Genomic DNA, 27,573 nt, shown 5'->3' on the forward strand with positions numbered 1-27,573 from the left:
TCCCACTGCATGAAAGGTTGGCTGCCACACATGCGCTCACCAAAGAAGCCTAGACCAGCACGGGAAGTACAAAGAAAACTTGCTCATACACACGATCACATGAAAAAGCATGCCATAAACACACGAACTATCATAAATCTCGAAGCAACCACGTTCTGGTACGAACCGGCATCCACCTTGTTTCCCTAGACAGTGGCGTCCTCATCAAAAACAGCGGCGGCAACTTCAATTCAGCTGAGACGCGCTCGCCCATTGACGGCGACGTGACCAGCAGGCCCGCACCTCTTTATGTAGCGGCCGTGTCAAGTGCACGTAAGACACTGCGAGCACATTGAGTCACAGCTGGAACTTCAAAGTGGCGTCGCCACTTGCATCTCCATTTGCGCATTTTCTCGCCTACCAGGCATCTTCTTGCAGCAAGAGTTGTGCTCTTGATATGCTGAGAGGGTAATTTACTAATACCAGAGAAATCATTTTTCTCTTTAATGTCCCTTCAAAAGCTGGCTCTGCAAGAAGATGGATTTCTGTGGCTATGTACTGTATATGGCCATGGCTATGTGCTATGTATGGCCAAATAGGCATCTTTCCTTTCCAATGACATGTATTGATGGAATAATTGAAGAAGCCAGAGGCCACAAAATATTTTCCCGCATACCTTTGTAAAGGATTTGGCACATCCAATTTGAAGAGGAATATAGTGTGCTTGGATTTTGTTATTTAATTTGACGAGTGCTGTTATAGTACTCTGTCGTTTCATAGAAAAACGGTGCAGAATGCTTTTACAAGAGGATGAATAGTGTAACTCAAGAAAGTTGTGAGTTTGAGCTGGTTCGGCACACCACAGGGGCTGTCGGCGCCTGTGGTGTGTGTACCATTGTTCATCTGTCCATGTTTTCCTAAATTAACACTGCTGTTCTCAAGATCATGTACAGCCAAATAGCCCACCAGTACCACATTTTGTCTTGTAATTTTCACCCAATACAGTTATGAATGAATACCGTATTGAAGCCATTTCTCGAACTACTTTGTAGCGTGTTTCTCGATGCCATCACTGTCTAGTCAAGTGGCTATCCTAGCATGTAGCACAAGATCACACGCTGTGTTAAGGCAACTGCAAAAAAGAGTATTCCATGCATGCCCCCATTGCTGTGAGTGCCACCTGCGAACAGCTCCTGGATTACACTCACAGAAATACTCAGCAAAGTGGACAGACGAAGGACCGCTGCCGTGGCTAATTGGTAGAGCATTGGCCATGTAATTTGAAGGTTGTTGCTTTTGTCCTGACCGGCAGCAATGTTGTTATGTCCAGTTTACTTGCTTTTAGTTTACGTCATAATTACTACAGTACAGTTAAAGGGACGTTGAAATGGTTTTGACAATTTTCTATAAACACATTGGGCCAGTAAAGCAAGGCCTAAGAATCATTTTCATACCGATTTAAGCTCTCGGCATCAACTGTGTAATTTATTACAAGACTTTAAACATGTGAATCGCTACAGATCGCAGCGGCTCAGCGAAATTAGTTTAACTTCTTGCGCCCTTTCCACGTAGCATTGTTCCATGTAACATAGCGCCATCGATCTGTCTGATTGGGTATGACCAGTCCACGTCATTGAACCTCCGGTGGGCAGCGAGCATTGTCTGGCTGTGCTACAACCTGCTCCGCGTTTACATGAGCTGAGCAACAGTGTTTATCTCGAGGTTTCTTTTCTCGGACACCATGAATTGCCTAGCTGTGTTGTGCGCCACAAATCTAGCGATTGGTGACTTGAAAATCTGCGACATCGTTTAAGGCTTGCGAGGCATTTGGGGAGCGGAGTTGCTTCAGCTTGTCGCTGCAGTGGGCGTTGCGCTTGCTATTCGGTCAATGCCAGGATCCACACGTCTGCCGCTGTAACTTAACGCCTGAAGACACAACCACATTGTCTGAGTTTGCGCTTATCAATGATCATTTTCAAATAGTTTTTGTTTGTCCGCATGCCTTTGCAGATTGTCACCGTACTGGAGAATAAAATTACAACGGCTGGTTGTGTGGTGGCACCTGGCAGAGCAGATATCAACCGCCTCGTGTGCTTCGTCTCTGTCGCCAGATGGCGCGCGCCGGACGCATTCGACGGAGTTCAACTCGTCGAGTGTGCTCATGAGGGCGCTTCAGTTGCCAGTGATGGCATGGTGTTCGATGAGTTGAGGGGGCGAGGAAGTGGCGATAAGGAGAGTATACGTATAATTGCCCGTAGCTGCCTTGGTACACAGCGTGTCGCTTAATTTGTGGTGCAAATGATTTGGTGATGATGTAGCCTAAATGCTGACAAAAATTTTAAAGAAAAGCCGTTTCAGGGTTCCTTTAAAAACTACAAATAATCTCCCCCTTGCTTTCCTTGGCTTCACTGTCTGCTGGCTTCATTAAGTTGTCCTTATGACTTTTACATGAATACATTCACTGCTGTGGTAACATAGCTGTATAGATATTTCAATAAGGTGTCTGGATTAGTGTCACAAGCTTTAGTAGCAGGAAGTGTGTTTAAAGAGTGCCGTGTTTGTTGTTTAGTCTCCTGTGTGTGTCGTGCCTGTGCAAGCATTTTTCATCTTAGTGTACCATTCCTCTGTTACCTTCATCCTCAGTGTCTTGAACTGGGAAGAAACTTTGTTTGCTTTAAGATGTGCAGCACTGTTCTCGTGAGTCGGGGTGTGTCGACCGAAGAAGACCCCAGCCAACTGCTGGATGGTCGGCTATCTTACTGGCTTGAACTGGAGCCTGGCCTCTGGTCCTGAGTAAGCCAGGCAGCCCATGTACCCTGAGGCCAGGTTTCTGTCCTTGGTGAGCAGCAGTGGTATGGCTGCCCACTTTTCCGGCCGGCCGCCCTCCTGTATGGCCACTGCCCACCACTGAAGCTTCAACTTTGCTGTATTTGGCGCTAACAGAAAGCGGTCTCCGAGCAGAGTTCTTCAGTCATGCCAGTCGTGAAACACCATTGCGTGTGAAACTCTGCATGCCTATGGATGAATTTGCAGAGGATAGTGAACTGATGTGTCGTGTGGCAGTGATGCCAGAAAACACGCCACATTGCTGCAGTATTTGCTGTCATTTCACAGTTTACCGTGGAAAGAATTAGACGAAATACTTTCAAGAAAAGTCTAGAGTTCTGTGGCCGCGATGCAATCTGCAGAGAGCAAACTTCAAAGAGAAAGTCTCGCCTCGCATCACGAAGCACATGGTGTTCTACAATCCAAAACACAATGACGAGGCCATTTATTAGTTTAGCTTTTTCACCCACAGGTGGCAGCACAATCAGCAGACCTCTGCTATTTAAGCCATTGGTGTGTCCTAAACATGGAGCCCACGGGGAGCTCTAGTCACTGAGTGCATACATGATGCCGAAGTGACAATCCCGGAAGAATCTGGGAAATCACTTCAATGAACCTAGAGGGCATTCATCAACAAGCTGGTAGAAAGCACCTAAGGACAGGTTTCAACAAGACTTCCTGTTGGGGCGAGTTCATGGTGGTTCACAAAAGGCATTCTTAGCATGAGGAAGAAAGAATGGTCAGAAAGAGGGATGAAGACAGGGCACAGGGTGGGTGCTAAACATGAACTGATTTATTTTGGAAATAATACCATGGCAGGTAGTCACCGAATGCACATGCATGCAGCGGCTATGTCAGTCACATAACATAAGATCAAGAAAGCTAGACTCGCTGGAATAGATAGATGATGAGGTTCCTCCCCCCACCCTCTTCATCTTGAAATATTAGCGTCACTAGTTGTTTGCTGAATTTATTCAGTACCGTGGAAATCGGCGTTAGTTGGCACGTTTGCACATGGAAAGGACAGCTAGAGAAAAACAACTCGCGAAGAAGAACACACAAGCGCCGATTGCCAACAGAAATATTTCTGCCCGAAAGCATGCTATAATTGACATCTATAACACACCACATGCTTCAGGAAAGACTGGTTAGGAGAAGCAAAAAGATTCAAGAAATGCAGATAAATAATTTTAAAGAAATGGAAAAAGGAAAGAAAAAGTTACAGTGACGTTTCACTCCGTGAACACAGGCAACGTGCAAGCAAATTGGTGCTGTTCCTTTGTGCATGGACTATAAAACTCTTTACGTTAACCGGAATAAGGTCATTGAGGTACCCACTTTGTTGTTCTTGGCTCACAAGTGCCTCTTCTGTGACACTGGACCAGTTCGTCTTTCTGCTTCTCTTGCTATGGCACTGCTTGTGGGCATGCATCTCACGAAAGCGATTTGACTAATGGAGCATTCATGCTTGCGCATAAAAGAAAAACCCGTCTCGACAAATTCAGCTGCCTGTGAGCGCATGTGTTTTGGGCTGATGTGGCACTGCGTTATGTGCACCTGTGAGAGCACCACAATTTCGTGGAAGGCCAGACCAGTTTGTGGGACTGCCTTGATTGTAGATGTGTCCCCCTGTTTGCCAACACCACTGTTTGTAGTCATGCAGGGGACGCACGCAGTGGGAACTTGTGAAAGCAGCCCATGTCAGCAGTTTTTCTGAGGCATGGGTTGCTCAGCGTTCTATTGCCTTGCTTGCCAAAAGAGCTCGCTTTGTTCTTATCAGGCTCTTTTGGAGTGCACGGTGTGTGAAATATGTCATCTATAGCAGTAGCTTGCGCTGTGTTTTCTTCTTATTTGCTTGTCATCATCTTTTTTGCACAGTTCTTTTAAGATGAATTTATTGTAGGCATGTAGTTTACTGATGGAGTAAACCTTGAGTAAATGAATTTCAAATTTTTATTGAGCAGTCTTCAATTTATTTTGTGTGCTCTTTTCGGTTATAGCTTCTCTCTCTACGAAACTACCCCATTTTCCGCCCCCTTAACCGGGAAGCCATGCCTCTGTGTCATCCACTGCTTAGCTGCTGTTTGATAACACCATTTCTTCAATGTTTTCTCTTCATGCTTTGTGTGCTTTCATTTTCTTCTACAAATTGCACCCAGTTATGGCAGAGCTTTCATGTAGTCTGCTCCTTTTATGAACTGTACTGTTATGCATGCTCTACTATGAGTACTTATCCGCTGATCAGGTTTTCTACTGTTTACCAACATCATCAGGTGTTGCCCATCTTGCTGTCTTCTGATTACTGTGGTGATGATGAGTAATAGAGCTTGCTGTTAGGCTAGTTGGTAGGTCATCCTAATGGTGACTTACCAATATAAGTCATCATAATGAAGTAACTACAGTCGGATACAACTTTAAAAGTCTTCCTCCTCAAAGGCAGATGCACACAAGCCTGCACCAATGGGGGCACACTCAGACTGACGTCATGAGCCTGACTGCCGGTGACCCCGCCTTCAGAGAACATTGCTAAGTGCATGAGCGGGACTCTTTCTTTAGTTGCAGAGGTGGTCCGCTGCAGCGCTTCGGTCGTCTCAGCAGGGCCTCTCCGGACTTCTAAGTTGTATCCGACTGTAGGTGCAACCAACGTTACTAGAACAAACTCAGTTTAAAAGCTCCGCCGAAGAGGCGGTCCGCGTGGCGGTCGTGCGAACTAGTGGCGCTGCAGTCACGTCTAGCTCCCGCGGCTGGCGCTTGTTGTGATTAAAGCCCCTCCATCGCGTCTACTAGCCGGCGGAAAACAGGAAAACGCATGGAGGGGCTTTAGTTGTGATCGGCGCCGCCGATGTACGAGCGCACGTGGGTTACAGCGTCGTCTGCGCTTTGTTAGCTCGACATTTTTGCGACTGTTCTTGACCGGGCTTAGCGTCTTGTACGAAGACACGTGCATGATGCACGAAGCGTAACGAGGTCGAACAGATTCACAATGCGGTATGCCGACTTGCTTTGCGCCGGGCTGCAAGAGCGGCTACCGCAACGACGACTCCGCTTCATGACACTTCTTCGGACCTCCAAAAGACCCTACGCCATTCAAGCTTCGCATCGCAAAGATAGAAAGCTTACTGCGAAATGCAAGGTCTGTGACGTTCATTTTGAGAGTGACGACATTGTAAAGCACTATCGTCGTGTCGTTGCGGGACAAGAAGTTTTGATCCCACGTGGAAAGTGGGAACTCGCACCTGGTGCCGTGCCGCGCTTGTTCCCAGCACTTCCACCCCACATTTCAAAGCCAAAATGTTCGGGGTTTTGGCGCAAATCCTCCCCAAAACGCACGGCGTCCCGCGAAAGCCCAGTGCCCAGTTTGGAGGAGCCGCCAGAAATAGAACAACAAAACGAAAGGCAGGCGATTACCTATATACGCTACCGAGACTGAGAGTTGCATCACACTGACATTCGATCAGTTGTCAGCTGTCGCCATGCCTTCAAAGCAGTGGATTTTCGAGAGATTTTACGACGAGGTATCGAACAAGATGTGCGGAATATTTTACACTCGCCGGCTCGGGAACGGGCTGCTCAGCGCAAGAATTTGACACGGTACACATAGAAAAGACGAGGACCAGCGCTGGTCCTCGTCTTTTTTATGTGTACCGTGTCTTTGGGAACGGAGACTTACTTGTGCAAAAGATAATTGTAGTTGACGACCAGTTTAACTGCGTAGTGAACGGCTACAGCACGAAACGCAAACGGCTGTCGTACAGTGTAAGTGCTGCGGGCATGGAACATCTTCTCGGTGAAGTTGAAAAACTGAAGTTGAATACTGACGACTGTTCTAGCGACAGAGTACGCGCGAATAACTGCTCGGTGCTCACATCACGGTCGAGCTGTTCGAATAGTGTAAGACACCGTAGAAGGATGCGACGTAGAAAGATGAGACACCGAAAATACAACTATCCGCTGAAAAAATTGCTCAGAGACGACATCTATTCGATGTAATCGCACACTGAGATTTCATTTACCGAGTTCTCGTAAAATTTTCCGATTTTGGGTCAGTATCCCTTTAACCGTCGCGAAAACGTGTCTTGTAAACATTGCAGAGCATTGGCGATGTTTTTCGAAAAAAATTTTTTCAATAAATTGTAGAAACACGAGTACTGTTTTTCTAGAACGTTTTGTATCTCGAGAAAGTAGACTTCTTTGTACACTACAAAAGGCTTTTACAAACGTGTTGGGTTGTTCTTGCTCTAGATAAGACGGCAGCGGCTAAAATTGTGCTGGTAGTTATAAAAATTACGCTGAAAACCCTCATTCGCTTAGAAACTCTTATGCTTGGAAGTTAAGCGCAATGTAGACAGCTCAAATATTGTCACAGGGTCGTGACGTCGACGAAGGCAGCAGTCAGTAGGTCCGAAATGAAACTCTTTATTTGGCCGAACTTGTGGCCGAGAAACTGAAAGTCAGACTACAGCAATACACTCATAGCGGCGAACAGAGCGTCGACCGTCGATCAACTGACAAGCGGTCAAGCGCGTCGGATTTTATACAGGCGCTATCGAACTTTCCAGCGATATCGCTGGTGGCGGCGTTATCTCTCGACAAAGCTAGAACATTCGCTTGCAGCGCGCAATCTTGCCAAAATGATCTACAATCGCAAAGCTTCTCGAACACTGCTTCGCGGACAGCGTCGGGCGTTGATAACCGTCCTTGCTGGTCAAACCCGGATACGTCAAAATAAAACAAGAAGTGGGCGTGGCAATATAGACCGAACATCGATTCTTAGCCAATCAATGAACAACGCACGCGGGCCAATGCATACAGACGACCTTATGCATATCCACCTAAGTTCTCGCGACCGCCGTTCGGACCACCCTCCTCCGCTGGCGGAGATACGGAGCTTTGAAACTGAGTTTGTTCTAGTAACGTTGGGTGCAACTCCCTCGTTCACACATATATACTCAAGACCTCTTCACAAACAGTATCAGGGGTGAGACAGCTGCGCATATTGCGCATTTTTGATACGACTCCGTTTTCCTGCGCTAAGCTGCTCCAAAAGCATAAAAATTACAAAAATTGCGCCCAACTGCGCCGAAACGGCCCCACAATCAAGAATTCTCAAGCCCGCGTCACTTTGAGCGTGGGAAAACGTAACTTTAGAAGCAGCGCCAGGGGTATGTTCGCAGAACACGTTAACGCGCCCAAGCGTGTCCTTCTACGCGCCTTTGTAACAGAGGCTTACATAGTGCTGTGATAATCGCCTTTGAGCGGTTGTAAATATGTGTAGTGTCCGAGCGGTAACGACGTAGTGTCCGAGGGTAAGGTTTCTCGGCGCTCGCGACGAATTTTTGAAGGCGGTCCCTCACGAGGTGGCAGCGAACGGTGCAGGGGTGAGACAGCTGCGCATATTGCGCATTTTTTATACGATTCCGTTTTCCTGCGCCAAGCTGCTCCGAAAGCATAAAAATTGCAAAAATTGCGCCGAACTGCGCTGAAACGGCCCCGCAAGCAAGAATTTTCAAGCCTGCATCAGTTTCAGCGTGGGAAAACGTAACTTTAGAAGCAGCGCCAGGGATACGTTCGCAGAACATGTTAACGCGCCCAAGCGTGTCCTTCTACGCGCCTTTGTAATGGAGGCTTCCATAGTGCTGTGGTAATCGCCTCTGAGTGCTTGTAAATACAGTCAACTGCCGATTTTTCGGACTCCCTAGGGACCGCGAAATCGTCCGAAAAATCGGGCAGTCCGAAGAAACAAATTCCTGCTTTTTATTCTGCTCAAGTGGTCAAATCGCCACAGCCACATCCGAAATAGCTTTAATGCCTCCAAGTACAATTATCAGGCATTTTGGTGCGCGCCCAGGCTCTCGCAAATACATTCGGTACCTGCCGCGAACCCCGGCTAACTACGCACGTGCCAACCGCCACTTTTGCGACTCGTGATGAGCGCCGCTGATAATAGCAAAGCGCGGAATATATTACGGCTATCTCGCATGAAGCATTTGTAAACGATGACGCGGAACACAAAAACTGGCGGAAGAGCGGACGACTCGTCTGGCTTTCCCCGATGCGTGTGCGCATATGCGCACACACATCGCCAAATCGCCGCCGATACGCAGCATTCGCTGCCGCCTCAAGCCAATCGTTTCTAGTTGTGTGCAGCACATCGCCAAATAAGCTGACGCCTTCACTTTACTGTTGCTGTATCGTACGCACGCATTTATCATGAAAGGGTTCGTGATGCGCACTTAGTTCCTGACCGCACACGGGCTCGGCAATGGCGAGCTGGTTTCGTCCGCGAAGGCAACGCGTCTACGCGGCGCACTTAGCGGTCTCGCACAAAGAGGCAGCAAGAATGGCGGCGCGGCGCATTTTGGTTCTCGCCTATTAAATGCGTGCAGTACGCATGCAACTGCGCTAGGCCACGTGCACTACAGAGCAGTTAACTGAAGATGCTTATCGTAAGGGTTGTCAGCGATTAAGCCGTAGTGGCGCGTTTGCCAGCTGCTGCCATCCGTTCATTTCCGCTGCACGGCGCCGCGATAGCGGCCCCTTTGAATTTCTGGTCTGCTTCACCCCATAACGCTTCGGCATTGCGGCAAAGCTGACTTTCGGACTCTGCTACTGTCTCAAACAGATCGACTCGCGAAAGCGCTGGTTCGAACCTACGAGATGATAGACGCGGCAGAGGTGGGGGCTTCAAATAATGCCTTTCGGACCTGCAGTGGCAGGAAGTCCGAAAAATCGGACGCAAATAGCTTCAGCGTCCGAATTTTTGGACGTTCTAATACATTGAAGTCTATGGGGCGGTGACGGTGCCGCGAGAGCGTCCGAATTTTCGAGCATGTCCAGAAAATCGGGCGTCCGAAAAATCGGCAGTTGACAGTATATGTGACCCCCCCCCCCCCCCCCCATGCCTTCATGGGTGGCCGCCATACCGCTTTTGTTCTTTCCTGATGTTACACGTGAAGGCGTCGCCGCAATCGCGTGCTAGTAAGAATCGTTCATTGACCGTTCAAAGACCTACTGCTATGAGACTACAATTCTTGTGCAATCAGTTTTTTTTATTATTTGAAAAATGTGATGTTTTTTTTCTTTTTTTATTTTCAAATGTAAAGTGAACCTAGTTAAAAAACTTTTTTCATCTATTTCATATGTTGTTACCCGGGTTATATAAATTGCGTAGTTTGTAAAAAGGTAGTGTAGTTCATACCTGGCAATAATCTGTTAAAAAAAAGCTTTCTCCAAAGGCTCTTTGAACGTTATATGTATTCTAAGCCGATTAAAATGTGCGTTTCTTCCTCCAAGTTGCTACAAATTTGTTTTTTTCAAGCTTCAAAACGGCATAATAAATGCCACTAACTGCTCCCAAACAAGGTTCTCCTGCTCCTAAATTGAAATTTTGCTGCTCCCAAAACTGCTCCCAAATCGATTTCAGCCGTCTCACCCCTGACAGTTTGTGGGGAGTGGTCTTGAGTACATGCATGCGGATGCATATGTTAATAAGGAAGTGCTAAATTGCACTTTATTAGTTGATTATGGTAATGATCACATTAGCTTTTAGCACGCTGTACTAATGCGACAATTACACTTCCGTATTACAGTGTAAAATGCAGGATATTTTAGATAAGTTATCTTGAAATAGAAATGTGCACGTTTAATTGGGTGAGTATAGTAACTGTTTATTTTAAGTGGCTATTCTCGCTTCATTATCTACGAAGGGTTTGTCAAAAATTGCTGCTTCCTCGAGCTTCTAACCAAATGGCATAGTCATGTAAGGTCATCCACATTGTGGAATCTCAAACAACTCAATGAGGGCCACTTTCAGATGGAAATAACGAAGGTGTTGCTTGGCACTGTCTAGGACCTTCAGTTGCAATCATTTTAACGGAAAATTCACTTGACAGCTGGACTCAAATTAATGCAACTCAGATGCTGTACAGTACACTAGAATAGGATCGTTATATCCTGGCCACATTTTAGGCATGCACTTGTCTCTTCATGTTATTACAGGTAGTTTAGTTATGCACAAAATATGCAATTTGTCTTTCCAAAATGCTGCCGCAATGTCTCGTAAACCATGTGTGGAGAGAAAATTGTGCTGTATGAGGCAATAATGCTCCACAATTAGTATCAAAGGCCCCAGTATCAAAGCAGATCCAGCCACATTTTATGAAGGCTGAATGCGATTGACCCACCAATCATTGCTCTTTGTGGGTGCTTATTGGTCGGGACTGAAGCGTGGGCTTTGTATTTTTATGATACATTCTATGTCCCCAATTTTGATGCCCTGTGGCTCAATACTGCTCATTGGATGTGTGAGGTATTCATGCTGTTGTGACTGCACTATGGTCTTATTCAGATGTTTGTTTCTTATGATTTAGAGGCATTGTCATTCATGACTAGTGACAGGAACTTAATAATGCGAGTTGTCACATTTCATTCTGTATGCTACTTAAAGCGCCTTGTCGTTTGTGGCAGTGACAATCTTTTCTACTACTGCTGTGCTTTGTCACATCTAAAGGAAAGACTCAGAAAGGCAGAAGTTCCGGGGGAGATGGAAGCCTGAAGAGATCTGTGAACACGGGGCGTTTCGACAAGCGGGCTTGCCTTCTTCTTCAAGGCTGCCACTGTTGCAGCCCTGAGGAAGACTAGCCTGCTTGTCGAAACGTCAGCTCCAGCAACGTTCACAGATTTTTCTATCTCTAAACAAAAGACTGGGTGAAAAGTTATGATGAATACTGGTATTTGTATTGCTCTGTCCCTGAGCATTTTAATAATGATGCAGGCTCTATGTATAATTGTTCTCTTTAATGCTTCCAGCCAGGGTTCTCCCCAGAAATTTTTTAGTGGTGGACACGTTCAGAGTCGGGGTGGGGGGAATGTATTAAGTTTAGGAATTTCCAAGTTTTAAACGTCCCATTTTTTACACACATCCACATTTTATTTCTAGTCCCACATTTATGGCATCTCTGGTGCGCATAGACAACGGAAGCAAGGGCGCTTGTATTCTAGCGCTGGCACTGGAGTTGGCGATCTTTGAAACCGCAAGGCCACCTTTTTTACGTAACCAGGTGGCGGGAGGCACTACTTGCTATCATTGCACGCACAGTTGCTGTTTATTGGTTCCTCAGGTGCTCATTTCAAAGGGGCCGATTGGATTAAGATAGATGTATCAGCGCAAAAAGACGAAACACTTAAGAAGGAGGACACTCGCACACAGCACTGGTAAATCGATCTTAATCACGAACCAACTCGCCCAAGCAGCAGTTTCAAGTTCACCTCTGTTGAAACAGTGCCCGCGAAATGACAACGAAGTATAAGAAAACACAGGACAGGCGCTGACTCCGAACTAAAGTTTATTAGAAAAAACACCCACATATATGCATGTTTTTTTACGCACCGTGTTCACAGATCTCTTCGACTTCATTGTCGTTTCATGAGCGCCCTTTCAACCAAGATGAACGTATACCAACTCGCTCAAGTGTCCATCCTTAAAGGGACACTAAAGAGAAACAATGAATTGGTTTAGATTGATAAAGTGTGCTCGGAGAACTCTTGTGTAGTTTATTTCACCACCATAGGTTTATTATTAGAGGAGAAAACCAGGGTCAAAGTTTCATTTTTAAACTTCGCACCGAACTTTGTAATTCGTGACATAAAAGGTTTCAAAGAGCATTTAACGTATTTTAGCGCCACTGGCTCGACGAAATTTGCACAAACTCGTTCTGTCAAGTCTCCGGCCCCCTCAGAGGACAATGTACTTCAATTTAACCGATTAGGAACTACGTAGGCCCAAGCAGGCGCCGTCAAAAATATGTGACGTCACGGCAAATGGTGCGGGAATTCCAAGGTGGCGTCGCCAGCTGTATTTTCTTTTTTTGCGTTTTCTCGCTTAGTAAGCGTCTTCTCGCAGCAAGCGTGGTGTTTTTGGTATCGTGGAAAACTACTTCACTAATGCGAGAAAAATCGTTTTGCTCTTTAGTGTCCCTTTAAGCAGTTTTAGCAAGGGTCAGTTGGAGTAGTGGGTGGTCTATCGAGAGCGGTGGGCAGTGAAGCAGAGCGGTTGGTGGCATTTCCACCACTTCCCTCTGTGGGGAGAACCCTGCTTCCAGCTGGGCATTGTCAGCTATCAGCGCCCTGTGCTGCTCATTTCAGTGCTCTTGTTCTGTCATTGAAATCTTCAATTCCTTTTCACCATTTTGTGCCGGAAAACAGAGGGACAAAGAAGAGCAACACAAGTACAACTGCCTCCTTGCGTTTCTCTTCTTTGTTGCTGTTTTTGTGCGCAGAAGTTGTAAAGATGAATTCATTCAGACTCACTGTAATGCTTTAGTTGCATTTCTGATTTTCGGTTGCCCATCTGTAGCGCAGTGTGTGTGCTACATCCCAGTGATTGGGCAACTGCCTTTGGTCGTTGATGGTTCTCGATTCCCTTGCAGGGGGCCTCGCAACTGGAACTCAGCAAAAACCGTGCACATGCTCAAGCTCTGTCAAGCACTTGTGGACGAGAGACAGCACTGCTCTGCCTTTGCACAGAAATAGGATATTTGCACCAGCGTTACATTAGTTGTGTCATTGTAGCCATGGTTGCAGCGCCATCTAGCAGCCACTGCGCACATTAGGCATGCTGACTTTGCGTTTCCACTCGGCACAGCTGTTTAATGGAAATCGTGTGTAGGATGGATGTCGTGTGTAGGAGTGTGTCTTCGTTTAAATTAATGGGTTGTGCATGACTGCAGTCGGTCACTTTGTGAAGGCGCCACATTGTTCGATGGGTCACTCATCGCGCCACATGCTGGGAACATTTGATTCCCGTTGGCTCAAAATGAATACAACCAAAAACAGATTGCGCATGCATTTTAAGGCTACGATTTTGTGCTTTCTTTATGCAAAAATGGAACGTCACTGACCTTGGAATGCATAGATTTTTAATTCCATCCACGCTGCAATTAATTACTGAAACTTGCACAAAACAATATATATTACATCTTTTTTTTTTCTTTAGATGTGATATTGAGTGCTTTAGAATGATGTAGCATAAACTTAGATTTTCGGAAAGCACTTCACTTTTCGCACCTAAAGGAGTTGAGAACACCATGTGCATAAAGTTTTCTGCCGCTTGCTCAAGATTTCACAATAGCGACTTGTGGTACCCTGTGGATCAGAAGCAATGGGATATACTCAACCAAGAATATTCGGCATTAAAAATGTTAATTCCTTTCTTTTGTACTGGGTGTAATCAAGCAGGTGTCTTATTTTCTTCAGACAGTTTCATAATAAAAAGAAAAGCGCAACTTGAACGGAGGCTAATACCCCGGTCACGCTGGTAAATTTAGTGTCATTTTGAGCGAGTACATTTGGTTGCCCAGAACATCACTTTGGTGGTGCGCTGCTGCACGAGAAAGGGAAGTGTGCTTTGGAAATTATGGCAATGGTGATGGGTAATAAGTAGCACTGCTGATATTTGTTTTCAGGCAATGTTTCTTAAGTAATAATGTATTATAGCTATAAAGAGCCCTTAAAATAAACTTTAGCCACAAACGCGGCGGATGTGGCCATTGCACAGCGTGTGCTGGGCATGCCCCTGGTGGCTGTGGCTGTAAAGTGCTCGAGAACGAGAATAGCAATGTAGTGTAGTGGTATAGTATGTCTTATCAGGAATAATGCATAACAACATTCCTAATAACGAAAATGATAGTTTAAAAAGTACTATTAACTCAGCCTCTGATAATAACTTGCCTATTCTAGAGTCACTGCTATTGAGGCTAGGCACTCCGTCTCGGCGAAGTGAGTTCGGCAAACGCACTCGCGGGCAAGTGCACTTTGCAGCGAGTATCTGCATTCTCATGTGGCAGCGTGCGAATGACACCAGCGGCAAAGTGCACTCCCTCGAAGTGCACATAAGTTGGTCCGTGTGACAGGGGTATAAGAAAGAACACACCCTATATTTCATTACCACACCGGAAAGGCGGGCTTGCTGGTTTGGCTGCATAATGATAATTTTGCGCACGCAACATGAAGACACAGACGAAAAGTTCACAAGGATGAAGGTCCTTGTGAACTTTATGTCTGTGTCTTCGTATTGCGTGCGAAAATTATCATTATACACCCTAAGGTTCATTATGAACCTATATATACCAACATGCCCAATTGGCAGTTCTCCTAAGTATTCATTCAGATGGACTTACACACATGCGCCTTGTGTGAGCTTTGTGGTGGTATTGCCACATTGCACTCTTGGTCCACATCTCTCGTGTCTGTAACCACTCTCCTCTGTAATGTCTTTTGACCTTGAGGCTAAATAAATAAATAGAAGGAATCAATTAGCCTGGCCAAAGTGCATGCCTCCTACATTGTGCCACTATATGGCTTCAATGTGAATCACACCAACTTCAAGAGCCATCTTAAGCTGGTGTATTATGTAGCTCTTCTCCAATGTTAAACAGTGCAATGCCATTAGGTTAAATGTAACCGAAGTAACCGAAAATCTCGTGTATATTCCCTTAAGGTTCGAATTACGATGGACTGTCTGTAAATGTGTCGAATTTACACCAACTTTATCGCAATGCACTTGTTACTCTATTGCAAAAAAAATAAGGCAGTAATATGTTGATTTGTGCTTTTATTAGGAATTAATCTGAAGTAGTGTGCAATTAAATATGTATTCTGAATCCAGTCATGTACTATTTTCGTATAAAAATAATCAGCTTGAAATGCATGGGCAATTGGTTTACCCATTCCAAGCAAACAAAAATATTGGCGGCATTTGAACGCAAAAGTCTGCTGCGTATATGGTAATGCATTAAGTTATACAGTTGGGCACCAGACTTTCTATAAGACATACCGAGCTGCAGTGTAGTGCGCTAAATTACTTGGATCACTTCAGGTGGTGTTGCAGCACCTCCGAGATTGGCCCACCTTTGACCAATCGACGATGTCAATTGATGTGACGTCGTGATGTGTCGTTGCTCGCTCACAGAAGGTCATGTGGGTTTTTGGCGAGGCCTTACGTGATCTTTGGGAGCCCTTACGGTCTTACAATGTCTTGCGCAAATCTTGCAGATGGGAGCACCAAAAGAGTGACTTCAGGTTTTCAACTTGGAATTGTAATTTTGTTGTGGTTGTCTGAGCAGGGCACATCCAATGGCTCGTCAAACATGGTAGTATCTTCAGCAAAGTGATTCTCTGCTGCAAGCACAGTGAAGTTAAATGAGCATTGGCTATTTACTCGGGAAGCGTGCACAAATGTGCACATGGCGTTTCAAGCCAGTTGAAGTAACACATAGGGCTTGACAAGCCAATACAGTTGATGTGCACACCACCACTGAAGGGGATATTATTTACTTTCCACGAATAAATACCACTTTTCCTGTTTGATGCCCAGTGGGTGTTAGCACAAGTTCTCGTGTGACAAACAACTCTACAGTCTATGCCATAGAGTTTCCTAAAATGACCTAGAGGGAACTCTGGCGCTGCGATCGTTCAGCCACCATGGGAATGATGGGTAGTACACGGATTTGCCTAGTCTTCGTGCTTGTGGGCTTCGAACGCACTTGTGTCTTTGTTTATTGCTGTTTTCTGGTTTTCTTTCGGATAAAAGAATGTATCGTTGTGAACTTCGTGACCAGACTTGAATCGGTGAGCCTAAAGAAGTTAAAGTGGTGAAGTGAAACTGCTGACTTTTGCTGAACTTCGTTTTGCGACAAAGCGGATGCAGGCGACGCGGAGCCAAACGGAGCCGAAAGAACGAAGTTTAGACAAATCCGTGTACTACCCATGATTCCCATGCTGGCTGAAGCGCGATGCATTGCAGCTCCCATAGACACTAGCGCCAGAGTTCCCTCTAGTAAGTATTGTAGGAAACTCTATGGTCTATGCCACACGTACTAAAATATTGGGTCAAAATTCTTCAGCCGGCAACTTCATTAGTAAAGTAGCAGCTTCTGGGCTGTTTCTTACAGGGATGGCAATAGGTGGTGCATGCACATTTTTTTTTTTGTGCATAAGCAACACAAGGATGCACAGAGGCGATGCAACACATGTGCTATCTTGTAACAAAATGGTATTTTGCACACGATGCACAAATTCATATTGTGGTTGTGCTTATGGTTTCCTTTAACATATGTTCTGGTGTGCTAAAGAATTCGTACCGCGTCATCTTGTGATGGCAACACTTTTGCATTCTGTGTGCATCCAGGTGTGTAACACCAAAATACCGGACGTTGTTTATGTCCCTTTGGGTTCTAGGCGTAATGTTGAAACGATAAACTTGCACAAAGTTCCCAGTTTTCATTGAAACAATCAACATTGCCAGGTTGATTTATATAAAAAATGTTAACTCTGCCTGTTTACAAAGTGCTCAAGTATCCATTAACTTCGATACCTGAGCACTTTGTCAAGCGACGTCTGTGTAGCTCAACCCTGCTTGACCAAGTGTCAAGGTAGAGTTATCGTTTTTTAGTTTTCAACTTTTCTTGCCAGAACCTCCCCAGCATGCGGTGTGTGACAGACATTATCATGTTTTTGCATAGTGACTCTTTCATTTGGCGGTCAGTGCTTGTCACATACATGTTCCTCCTTTTGTGTCTCATTTTTTCGCGCTGTGCATTAAGTGTCTCTGTTGTTCTATTTTGACCTACTTGCATGCTCTGAAACAAATGGTTCAGGAAATCATTGCGGATAATTCAGCAAAGAGAACTTGCTTCAGACTGTTTAGTAATTGTGTCTTGGTGCTTAAAAAGATGCATATCACTTAATACTACATTTCGCATGTAAGAATTGTGCATTTGGGTGTTGTCACGGTACATCGAAACATTCTGCACTGTGGTACAGTGATGCATTTAGCAGCAATGAGCTCCTTTCCTTTAACGTATGTTTGTGTGCCTTATCTGTGAAAACTTGCCCTCCTTCATTCATTATTGTTTGCATGTTAGTACATTGCAATGTCGTTATCTTTATATTAATGTATCTAAAATTTGATGTCATTGTCTTCACTATGGTTGATGCATTTGATATCTCCATTTCTATCAGTGCCCAGTTTTATCCTGCTATGTTCAGGTGTGTCATCAGGTGTGTCTACATATTCCCAGACTTTTTTTTTTAAAAACCACAAGTGTCATATTATGTAGTTGAAGAGTTTTTTTTTAAGGGAGGCAAACTGCAAACTTGCTGTAATAAGTTGTTAGGTCGCTAGAGAAGGTTCTAGATGTTCTTGTTCACTTGGCCAGGGGACTGGTAGTACTGTGCGCAGACATTCACCTGTAACCAAAAGCGTTGCACACTTTACGGGAGACCCATGTGTGCAGGCATCTTGCAGTAACAATGTGAGTGATAAGTGATGTAGAAATAACGTTTCTAGGCACCAGCAACTCAAAACAACACTCACATGAATCTTAGTAGTAAAGTGCACAAGTAAAGACATGAGCATGCTGCGCTAAACTGTGCTAAGCAGGAAGACTGCCAAACTGCTGCAGTTTATGTCACCATAGAGGGGAGTGTGAAACAGTCTTGGTGATAGCTGGCTTGAAAATATATTTAATGTCGTGAAAGATTGCAGCATCTCTAACGTGATATTTGGCATAGCAAGGGTCCTGAGCATTTAGAGTCTTGTGAAGAAGAGGACAAGGAGGAGGGACACACACAGGTGCTGACTGAATCATAAGAGTTTCCTACAATTGGCTAGAGGGAACTCTGGTGCTGTGATCGTTCAGCCACCGTGGGAATGATGGGTAGTACACGGATTTGCCTGCTCTTCGTGCTTACGGCTTCGAACGCACTTGTGGCTTTGTTTATTGCTGTTTTTTGGCATTCGTTTCGGATAAAAGAATGGACTATTGTGAACTTCGTGACCAGATTTCAGTTAGTGAGCCTAAAAAGGTTAAAGTGGTGAAGTGGAACTACTGACTTTCGCTCAGCTTCGTCTTGTGACAAAGTGGATGCAGGCGATGCAGAGCCAAATGGAGCCGAAAGAACGAAGTTTAGACAAATCCATGTACTACCCATCATTCCCATGCTGTCTGAAGCATCATGCGTTGCCGCTCCGATAGGCCCTAGTGCCAGAGTTCCCTCTAGTGTGTCTATAGGAAACTATGGACTGAATACGCCATTGCTGACATTTAGCACCTGTGTGTTGTTCTTATCCATATATTTACAAGTCTCAGTGCTAAACGCTAATATGGGCAGTGTTTCATTCCAAAAAGGCAGGTCTTTTTGTAGTGAAATGCTCTGTTGCTGCCATGCTTGGACAGCCTTGGCCATTTGAGATTTGTTTCCTGTGGTGTACAGTACTCACGGATTGAAACAGGACTCTTTAGGGCTAAGTAGTTCATCTATTTTTGTTTCTGCAGTCTTCAGTTGTCTAGCATTGTTAGCATTGTTTACCCTGTTTTCCTGTGCCTGTTAGTACAGCAGTTGCAGTTTGTATTTGTGACATAATGGCAAGCATTTGTGCCAGGATAGACTTGTGGTTTACAGCAAAAACTCCTAAGGCTACAAAGCTAAGTATGTAATTCAGTAATTCAAGTACTGTTCTGTCCTCAGTACAGTTTTTACATATTTTCAAGCACAAAATGTGCATCCTGGTTGTCTGTGTGCCGGTTGAGTACTTTGCATTATGTCACCATACAAAATGTGTCTTTGCTTGTAAGTGCTTGAATTTCTTAATGATGACTGTAAACAGCAGAGTGCAATTCGCACCTGCCTGTTTCTGCGTTACTATGCTAGAAATAAGGTTATCTCTTCTGTCATGACATAGAATGCTTGCAGGCAGCCACGTGAGTGTTTCCCGACGTGCATCGTGTGACGCCTCCTCTGCTCTCTCTCTTGCTCATGCAGAGGTGCATCTTGGGGCCATTCGGAGCCGCTTGCGGCAGTGTCGCTTCTGCAGCTACACGGCACTTTACCATTCGCTGCTGCAGCGTCACGAGCGCATCCACACAGGCGATCGTCCCTTCCAGTGTCCAAACTGCCCCAAGCGCTTTGTGCAGAAGACACACCTGGAGACTCATCTGCGTCAGCATACTGGTGAACGCCTATCCTTCTGAGAACAGTCACGCCTTTGCTGCCAGCTGCCACTTTGCAGGATGTTGGAGGTGTGACACTCAGTTGTGAGCAGTGCTGCCTTGCGTTTACTTCTCCAGCTGAACAGTCGGTGCGTGTGTGCTCCCTGCAAGTTGGTCCTGAGCCTCATTAGATTGGGCCTGCTATGTGAATGTGTGAGATTACATGATGCCTATGTAAGTGTTATCTCGATCCATGTATGATCCTGCAGTGTTGACACTCCGCTAGAATTTAGCGTTGTTATGGCAGGCAAGACAAATAATCATTGCATTGATCACAAAATCTGGCATATGCATTAAAATAGGAGTAAAACTGATTTCTGCTGCGATAACTGGCAGCTGGTGGTGCAACTATTCGGGGAAGGTGGCCGGAGCACTCTTTGTGGCAGTTGACAGCACTGTGGGCCTTCTGTATGATTGTCCTCTGATGGGACAAGGGTCTCTAGCTTGCTTGGTGACGGAAGCTTGCAGCTACAACCTGTGGGACTGGCATCTTTCTCTACGGGAGGAAACAAGTGGGAGATTCTCTTTCTTAACATAACTGCTCTTGTGTGTGTAGTGCCAACATGTCGGTTTGTTATTTTGGAAATGATTACAATGCACAGAATTGTGAAACAAAGTTGCAAGCCAATGATCATTTGTCAACCCATAAAATTGGTCCTAGTCTTGTGTATGCTGTATAACTTTACTTCCGTGTTTCATCCATATGGAAGAGCTGTCACGTGAGAAAATTCTGTCAGAACGTGCCTGTCTCGTTCAATTGAGTCGCTCTGTCAATTCTGTGGTAAGTACTATGTTCTGCTGCAGTGCACTCATTCGTTGAAAGTGGAACTGTGTACGCAAGGCTTTGTCCTTTTCAGCTTCACTAAAACCTGTGCAATAAATTATGCGGGCGGCGCTGGGCATCTTTCGCAACAGAGAGATGTAAAAGAGCCTAATAAACAGCTTTTTTGAAACTACGATGCATAGTGACCGCTGCTGCTGGCAGAATGCAGGCTATCGAATGAGTTGGACGCAGTTGTGTATGTGAATAAGTTTAGGGCCCTTCATCACCCCTCTCGGCTACATGAAACAAACGGCAATAAAACAGAAATGAACATACATATAAAGGCACCCATCTTCTACATTGTCTTGGGCGCAGCCAGCAGTGTATGTACATGGGCAGTCAGGCAATTAGACTTTGCCACGGCACTTGAAAGATGAGTGAAAAACGCATTACTTGAATGCAATTTACAGAGTAGGAACACTTCGCAGAACTTGAAATTACAATGCTGCTACACTTCATAAAATTTTGATAGTCAACATTCGTGAAATCCTAGAGGTCAAAAGAATGTTTAGTCACAACTGTATTAATAAAAACGACTTTTCTTAGGGATGCTTCAAGGCTTTCAAGGATTGTGACCATTTTGCTGCACGGTGTTGCACCTGAGCTTTCTGTGACATAGTCGGGTGAATGCTTGGGGAGTACACACACAAATAAATAGGGGTGAATATAACTGTTATTTGTTACGGAAACGTACATGGAGACGTGGAGGGAGCGTGCCGACAGCTGCCATTGAGAGGGTCACAACGTATGCCTACTCATTCTGAAGGAGGGAATAAGAGTACATAATAAAGACAAGAAAAAAATATGCAAATGACGGGAAACACAGACGAATGTAAAGTTCAAACACAAAGAAAAAGAGATGCTGTAGGTTAAGTGGTTTCATGAAGTTATTAGACATAATGGGCCTGCTCACTGAACAAACAGACCCAACAGTACAACAGGAAATCATTGCGAATGCAAAACAGTTAAGTCCACACAAAACGCATAGAAAATGACCAAATTCTTGCTGACATTTTAGATTGCAGTCGGTATACAATGTCAAGATCTGTGACCGGTGAAAAAATATTGTCTGAAAGGAAAACTTTCCAAACTGTGTAACAGCAGGAGGCACTATTCATGTCAGATATGCCAAGTATGTAAACATTGTTCCTGGATAATAATTGATGCTGTATGCTCAAAGAAACTGAATTAAAGTGACGTGTAAAGGCACCGTGGAGCACCTTTGAGGCACCTTTAAGTTGTGTATGTGCCGAGAAATTCCACGCATTCTTGCTATTCGCACAACTTAGGTTTTCAAAGCTTTTCTTGCCTCGTATACATTCCAGCTTGTTTTCAATAAATGCTTGCATTGTCTGCTCTAGTCTGCTGTTAGTGTACAGTGCAGGAATGATCGTTTTACCACTATAAAGCCCCACTACATACTTGAAAGTGAGAATAATGTAGTACTAGTAGTTTGATCTCTGGATGGAAAAGCATGTGGGAAAGGAATACACAGCCAGCAACACACGAGAGTCCCTTTCAGTTGTTGCTCCTGAAATGATTCACTTTATGGCACTTGCTTTTGGAATACTTGTACAAATGTCGGGTACTATGTGGCCTACGACTGAAAGTGGACAGAGTCCATATTTTATTGAGTCTTTATTTCGTTCTGTTCTATCGTGTTTTTGAAATGTCTCATATGAGCAAGCTGAAGAGGATGGAACGTGAAATGCTTTTCTGCAGACTCCGTATTGTTGTTTCCTTCACTCGAGGAATGGTGTGATATAGTCAACCGATCGCCGTGTTTCATGTACTTGTGTTTCTGCATGTACGTCTGTCTTCATATGTGAGAGTCCCATTGATGTGTTTGTACTGCAGTGTGTTTTGTGTGAGAAACTTGTAACTCTTAAAATGTGTACAGAGTTGATCTGAAAGGGTGGCAGGATATGCTTGGAGACTTGTGATGAGTTTAGACAAACCAGTCAGTTAGAAAAGCAGAGAAAAACATTCCTGTGCCAGCTGGTTTCTTATATCATGCAACCTTTGCTGAGTTTCTTCAGGGAGACTGATGTTAAGTGCAAGAAATTGTGAAATCCGTGTTAGAACAGGTGCCGCTGTTTGGATGCTTTCCTGGCACCTCGCCAAAAAATGAATCGTGAGTAAAGCACGAAAGCCTGGCTTCTTGTCCTGGGCTGTCAGGCAGGAGTACCAGCTGTTTTATCACTGCATTTCTCAGGACAGAAAGGACTGCCAACAGCGTTGTTACCAAGACATGTCAGAGGGACACTAAAAGGAAAAATGAGTTCTACTGGCGTGTTTAGTAGAATGGCCCTTATTTTCGTAGAATGCTTTCAACTTGTGCTGTATGGTTGTTTTCACTGTCATATGCCTGAGCACAGTTTCAACTTTCAATTCTCTGTAACCAATCTAGTTATTTCACATTGCTCACTCTTAGCCATGTACAGCTCACTCTTCGTTGGTGCCCTTCCTGCGGTGACTATTTTCAGTGATGTCAAGATGATGAATATTGAAAGCGACGTTGCTACCTCATATGTTGCAGGCCACTGATTAATGATTTTGTGCCTACTTTCGTTCGTGCGAACTATGTACACAGATATTCTACACAAGTGATCAGACACTGCAGTTGCGTTGATACTAGTATTTCCTCAATTTTGAGGGCAGCTGAATAGAGCATCATGCCTGCGATCCTTTGTGGCGGGGTCTAGATTGGAGAATTCATTTATTTAAACATTACGCACTTTTGTGTTGACTTCACTATATTGTGCACAGTTAGTGACTGACTGAAGTACTTAGTGTGTTGCATATACTAGTATCCAGCTGTTAGTTTCCCCCAAAGAATTCATACCACATCCATTCATTGGAAATTTGGGAGCATTGCACTGAACTTTGCAGCGAAAGTGTGAAACACAGGTGCAAAGTGTTGAGCTGTCTCTCCAGTGGTTTATTTTCACTCTTTGTTGTGACATCCACACCTTATGAGGTATTTGTGTTTGTATTGCTTAGAAGCATAAAGTTTGTTCTTGGTTTTGAGTGAAAAGCAGCCTAAACCACGACTGTATTTTCTTCGTAGTTTAGTTTCTGATGTGTTCTATTGGTCGTTCAGTCGTTATGATGTGTTGAGGCGCTTTGTGGTTTCCTCTTTAGTTTCATGCTGAATAAATTTTAAATTCTAACATAGCTTCTAGCAGGCGTCTTTTAGTTGCACAGTTGTAAGGAGCAAGAGTATAATTATATTTTGTCAGGTTTAATGAAGTGAAGTAATAATTTGCCCCATATTTATGTGTAATGGATACAATGGATGTTAGGCATTACAAAAGCACTTTTGTGTAGAATGCAACATTATAGGGGCATTTAACTTTGCCTACTTAGTGACAAGTACACAGCATATGGGTCCCTGTTTATTTCTTCTAACCTGTGAACACTTATGTGGATGTTGCATTGTGCAGCTGAAGTCATCCCTGTGAACATCATCTCTCAGTGTAAATAAAAGTGCATCCAAGGTCAGTGTGGCTTACCTGTGGGACTGGCCAGCGCAGCTCTCTCTGTTGATGAGCTGTTGACAGCCACATCTATAACTTTTGTGTCACTCACTCAACACAGGGCAGGCGTTTCAAAACAAATTTCAGTTGTCTTACCCTTTAGGTCCTGTCTCATACAGTCCGCCTTTTTCACGATGCCATGGCGCATGCGGCCTTCCCCTAGCTTGACGCCTCTCGAACTCGGAGGCTTTTGTTCTGGTGATACCAGCTGTCTCGACCCCTACCAAAACTGCACAGGGCAGCACAGGAAAATGTAAAAGGTGTATTGTAACTTTCTGGTAACAGTGCTGTTGTGTATTGCCGTCAGCTGTTCCATCCTCATTCGTAGATTATGCTCGCTTGCTATGCCTGTTGTTTGTGTGCTCAGCATAATGCCACAGCCTGTTCCCTACTTCTTCCCCCTTGTGTTGTGTTTGCTTGTCTGTTGTTATTCCCTATCTGTTTGTTCTTTCTCCTTTGAGAAATTGCCTGTCCTGTTTGATTTGGCGTGCCACGCGTTTCTTTTCTCTGCTTGTCCTTGGAGTTCCTTTACGTCTTTACAGTTGTGACATGCATGTCCGTCATCTAATCTTATGTGCTGGTCCTGTTTATTGTTCGATGAATGCATTGGGGGTTAAGGGGCACTATGAGGTGTTGTACAGTGTGGAGTGGTAGTCCTATTTTGAAAAGCATGCAGATTTCGTACATTTGCTTATTTGCCTGCATGATGCTTTTCAGAACAGTTTACCCTTTTCTTTGTAAAGAATATAGTAGTCAGCCTTGCACTGCCCTTCTTTTGTCTCCGTTGTGGTTATCAAAGTATGAGTAAGTGCACTAGGCTAAAACTGACTAATTAACGAGTTGCAGGATTGTATAAGTCTACTTTGGGATTGTACAATTCTTCTTTTGCCTCCACGGGAAAGTTATCTAAGAAAAGATAAATGAATCACAGAATATGATGTGCTGTGATGGCATACGAATGCTTGTGTGCTCAGTGTGCGGCTTTTATGCTATGAGGGCTAAAATAACATTTTCAAGTGAATATACGATGTGAGTAGGACTCGAGCTGTGATCGAGAGAACAACAATGACACACTGGTGTTGTTTACGGGGGCTCGGCAGTGGAAGGTTTTCTCGCCAGCAATCCAGCATATTATAGATTGCAGCCTCTGCTTCAGCAGGTGTTCAGGTAGTTTTAAGGGAACAGCAGCTTCTTGAGTTCATTCTTCAAGTACATTTGGCAAGGCAAGTTGCAGTGTCTTGCTGGAGCATTTTGGCATTTGACACTTCAACGATAAGACATGCCAACGTTCAAGTTTAATGTAGACACAAGTGTCACAAATTGTTTGATGTAAAGAAGTTGCACGTGTGTCGCCAACGTCAGCATGTAACGTATTTATAACAATGTCGTGTGCAATGAAGGCATGCTCGTTTGTAGTCAGACTTATTTATAATTCGGTTCAGTTGTACCGCAATCTTTGTTGCCGATGCTTTGCTTTCGGTGTCCTGCATCATTGCTGTCGCATTGTCTCGTTTGCAGGCACTGCGGTGGCAGGTATCAGGCGTCCATTCCATGCACAGGGCGAGACATTCCACTGCGACTGCTGCAAGTACACCACACGCCACAAATGGAACATGGTGGTGCACGTGCGCACGCACACGGGGGAAAGGCCCTTCCGGTGCGCTCTCTGCCCCAAGTCGTTCTCACGCAAGAATGTGCTGGACGAGCACATGCACACGCATACGGGCGCCCGTCCCTTCCGCTGCTCCCTCTGCCCCGTGGCGTTTGCACACAAGAACTCGCTCGTGACGCACCTGAAGCGCCACGTGGGTGAGCGGCCCTTTGCGTGCCCCCAATGTGGCCGGACATTCACTGGCCGCTTTTCGCTCAACCGACACCTCATGTCGCACGCAGCACCTCCACCGTGACTGTTGTAAAGGAGGCTTTACAGGCGCACTAAAGAGAACAGTGATTTTTCTCACAGATTACCCTTTCACAATACAAAAAGCACAACTTTTGCCAAAAGAAGTCGCTTCGTAAGCCACAAAAAGAAAGCGCTGTTGGCGACGCCACCTTCCCACACCAACTTGCTGTGACGTCATACATCTCTACTGCATTTACCAGGACCTAGAATTGTTAAGAATGAGTGACATCGTCCTCTGAGGGGGCCAGAGGCTTCACTTAGCAAGTTACAGCAAGTTTCGTTGACCAAATGTTGCCCAAATATGAAAAAACACTGAAATGTCTGATGTCGCACTGACATTCACGTACAGAGATTTCTATGCAACATTTAAAAAATGAAACTTCATTTTCAACCTTTATTTCTTTCTCAGTTAATAAAGCTATGGCAGTGAAAATAACGAAATATAGAGTGTTTGAAAAATAAGTTATCCATTGAAATTTATTCATTGTTTCACTTGTCTCTTTAGTCTCTCCTTAGTTTGTATTTGGTGCAGTGCAATTTGGTCTGAGTACCTGGACATGGCAGTCAGTCTCTGGGATGATGGAACACAATGAGAAATAATTGGCAGAATAGTGCATCCATTACAGTCAAAGTTCCCTGCGTGAACACTGTTCATGCTGGAAGCGATAAAAACAGGTAGCTGTTCAAACACGGGCGCAAGAGAAGAGACAACACGACACAAACTTCTCGTCGAAGCACTCTAAGGTCGTCAGAAACAGAATTGCCATGTCATGCCTCAAGTCTTCTCTTACAAAATCGTGTATACACAAAATTAACGCCACCTTCAATGTACTACAGGCTACACGTCTTTTAGAAGTAGGTCATGCTTGTGTTGCTGTAGCCCAGTAGCTCGACGTTTATAAAGAAGTTAATTTTGTCAAGTGCAAACATGGTTGCAGAAAGCATTCGAAAGAAGCATGTCATAGGTATTCTTTACATCCATTGCTTATCTCACAGGCTAAAGAAAGGAAGTTGGTACAGCGTTAATGTTGTTTCTACAGCTGCCAATAAGCTAGGTAAGATATGCGCTGCCATGCAGAGAATGAATGGGCAAGTAATAAACAAAAGTCGGAGTGATGTTTGTTTCGTAAAGTTCCTTTTAGTTGCAGCCGCTTCTGTGTAGGGCACACAGGCCACTTTGTTAATCAAAGATTAATGGAACATAGGTCGTTAGTCGAAGATTCACCATCCAATGTATCTACATTGTCGAGAGTGTAAACACGTGCCTAAGTTTGGTGAATGCGCAGTTTCATACAGACACAGAAATGAAGAAACTCGTCTAATGGTTGAGGCCTGGCATATCGATAGGGGAAATAGCACATGCGTGAGCCATCAGTTACCTTGCATAAAAATGAATTGGCTAGCCATCTCTCATGAAGACCCCCTACATTTGCCGGATAGCAGGTGGCACTCCAT

At 44.7% G+C, this 27,573-nt stretch overlaps 1 protein-coding gene across 1 annotated transcript; it reads left to right on the forward strand.

The window, feature by feature from the left end:
• The first annotated feature begins 2,658 nt into the window (after nt 1–2,658).
• Nucleotides 2,659–26,122, forward strand: LOC125760261 (oocyte zinc finger protein XlCOF15-like). The gene is made up of 3 exons (XM_049420119.1): nt 2,659–2,725; nt 19,627–19,815; nt 25,734–26,122. Exons 1-3 carry the CDS (start codon nt 2,659–2,661, stop codon nt 26,120–26,122), a joined length of 645 nt encoding a protein of 214 aa, XP_049276076.1.
• Nucleotides 26,123–27,573: the final 1,451 nt, after the last annotated feature.

Source organism: Rhipicephalus sanguineus, chromosome 10 (genome assembly GCF_013339695.2).
Source record: "Rhipicephalus sanguineus isolate Rsan-2018 chromosome 10, BIME_Rsan_1.4, whole genome shotgun sequence".
In the NCBI taxonomy this organism is placed as follows: domain Eukaryota; kingdom Metazoa; phylum Arthropoda; class Arachnida; order Ixodida; family Ixodidae; genus Rhipicephalus; species Rhipicephalus sanguineus.

What these genes read in the sequence shown, in the direction of transcription:
- LOC125760261 (XM_049420119.1), top strand. Translation starts at nt 2,659, where the DNA reads ATGTGCAGCACTGTTCTCGTGAGTCGGGGTGTGTCGACCGAAGAAGAC. An exon ending in CCCCAGCCAACTGCTGGATG is followed by an intron (nt 2,726 to 19,626) that starts GTCGGCTATCTT and finishes TTGCTCATGCAG; the next exon opens with AGGTGCATCTTGGGGCCATT. An exon ending in TCATCTGCGTCAGCATACTG is followed by an intron (nt 19,816 to 25,733) that starts GTGAACGCCTAT and finishes TCTCGTTTGCAG; the next exon opens with GCACTGCGGTGGCAGGTATC.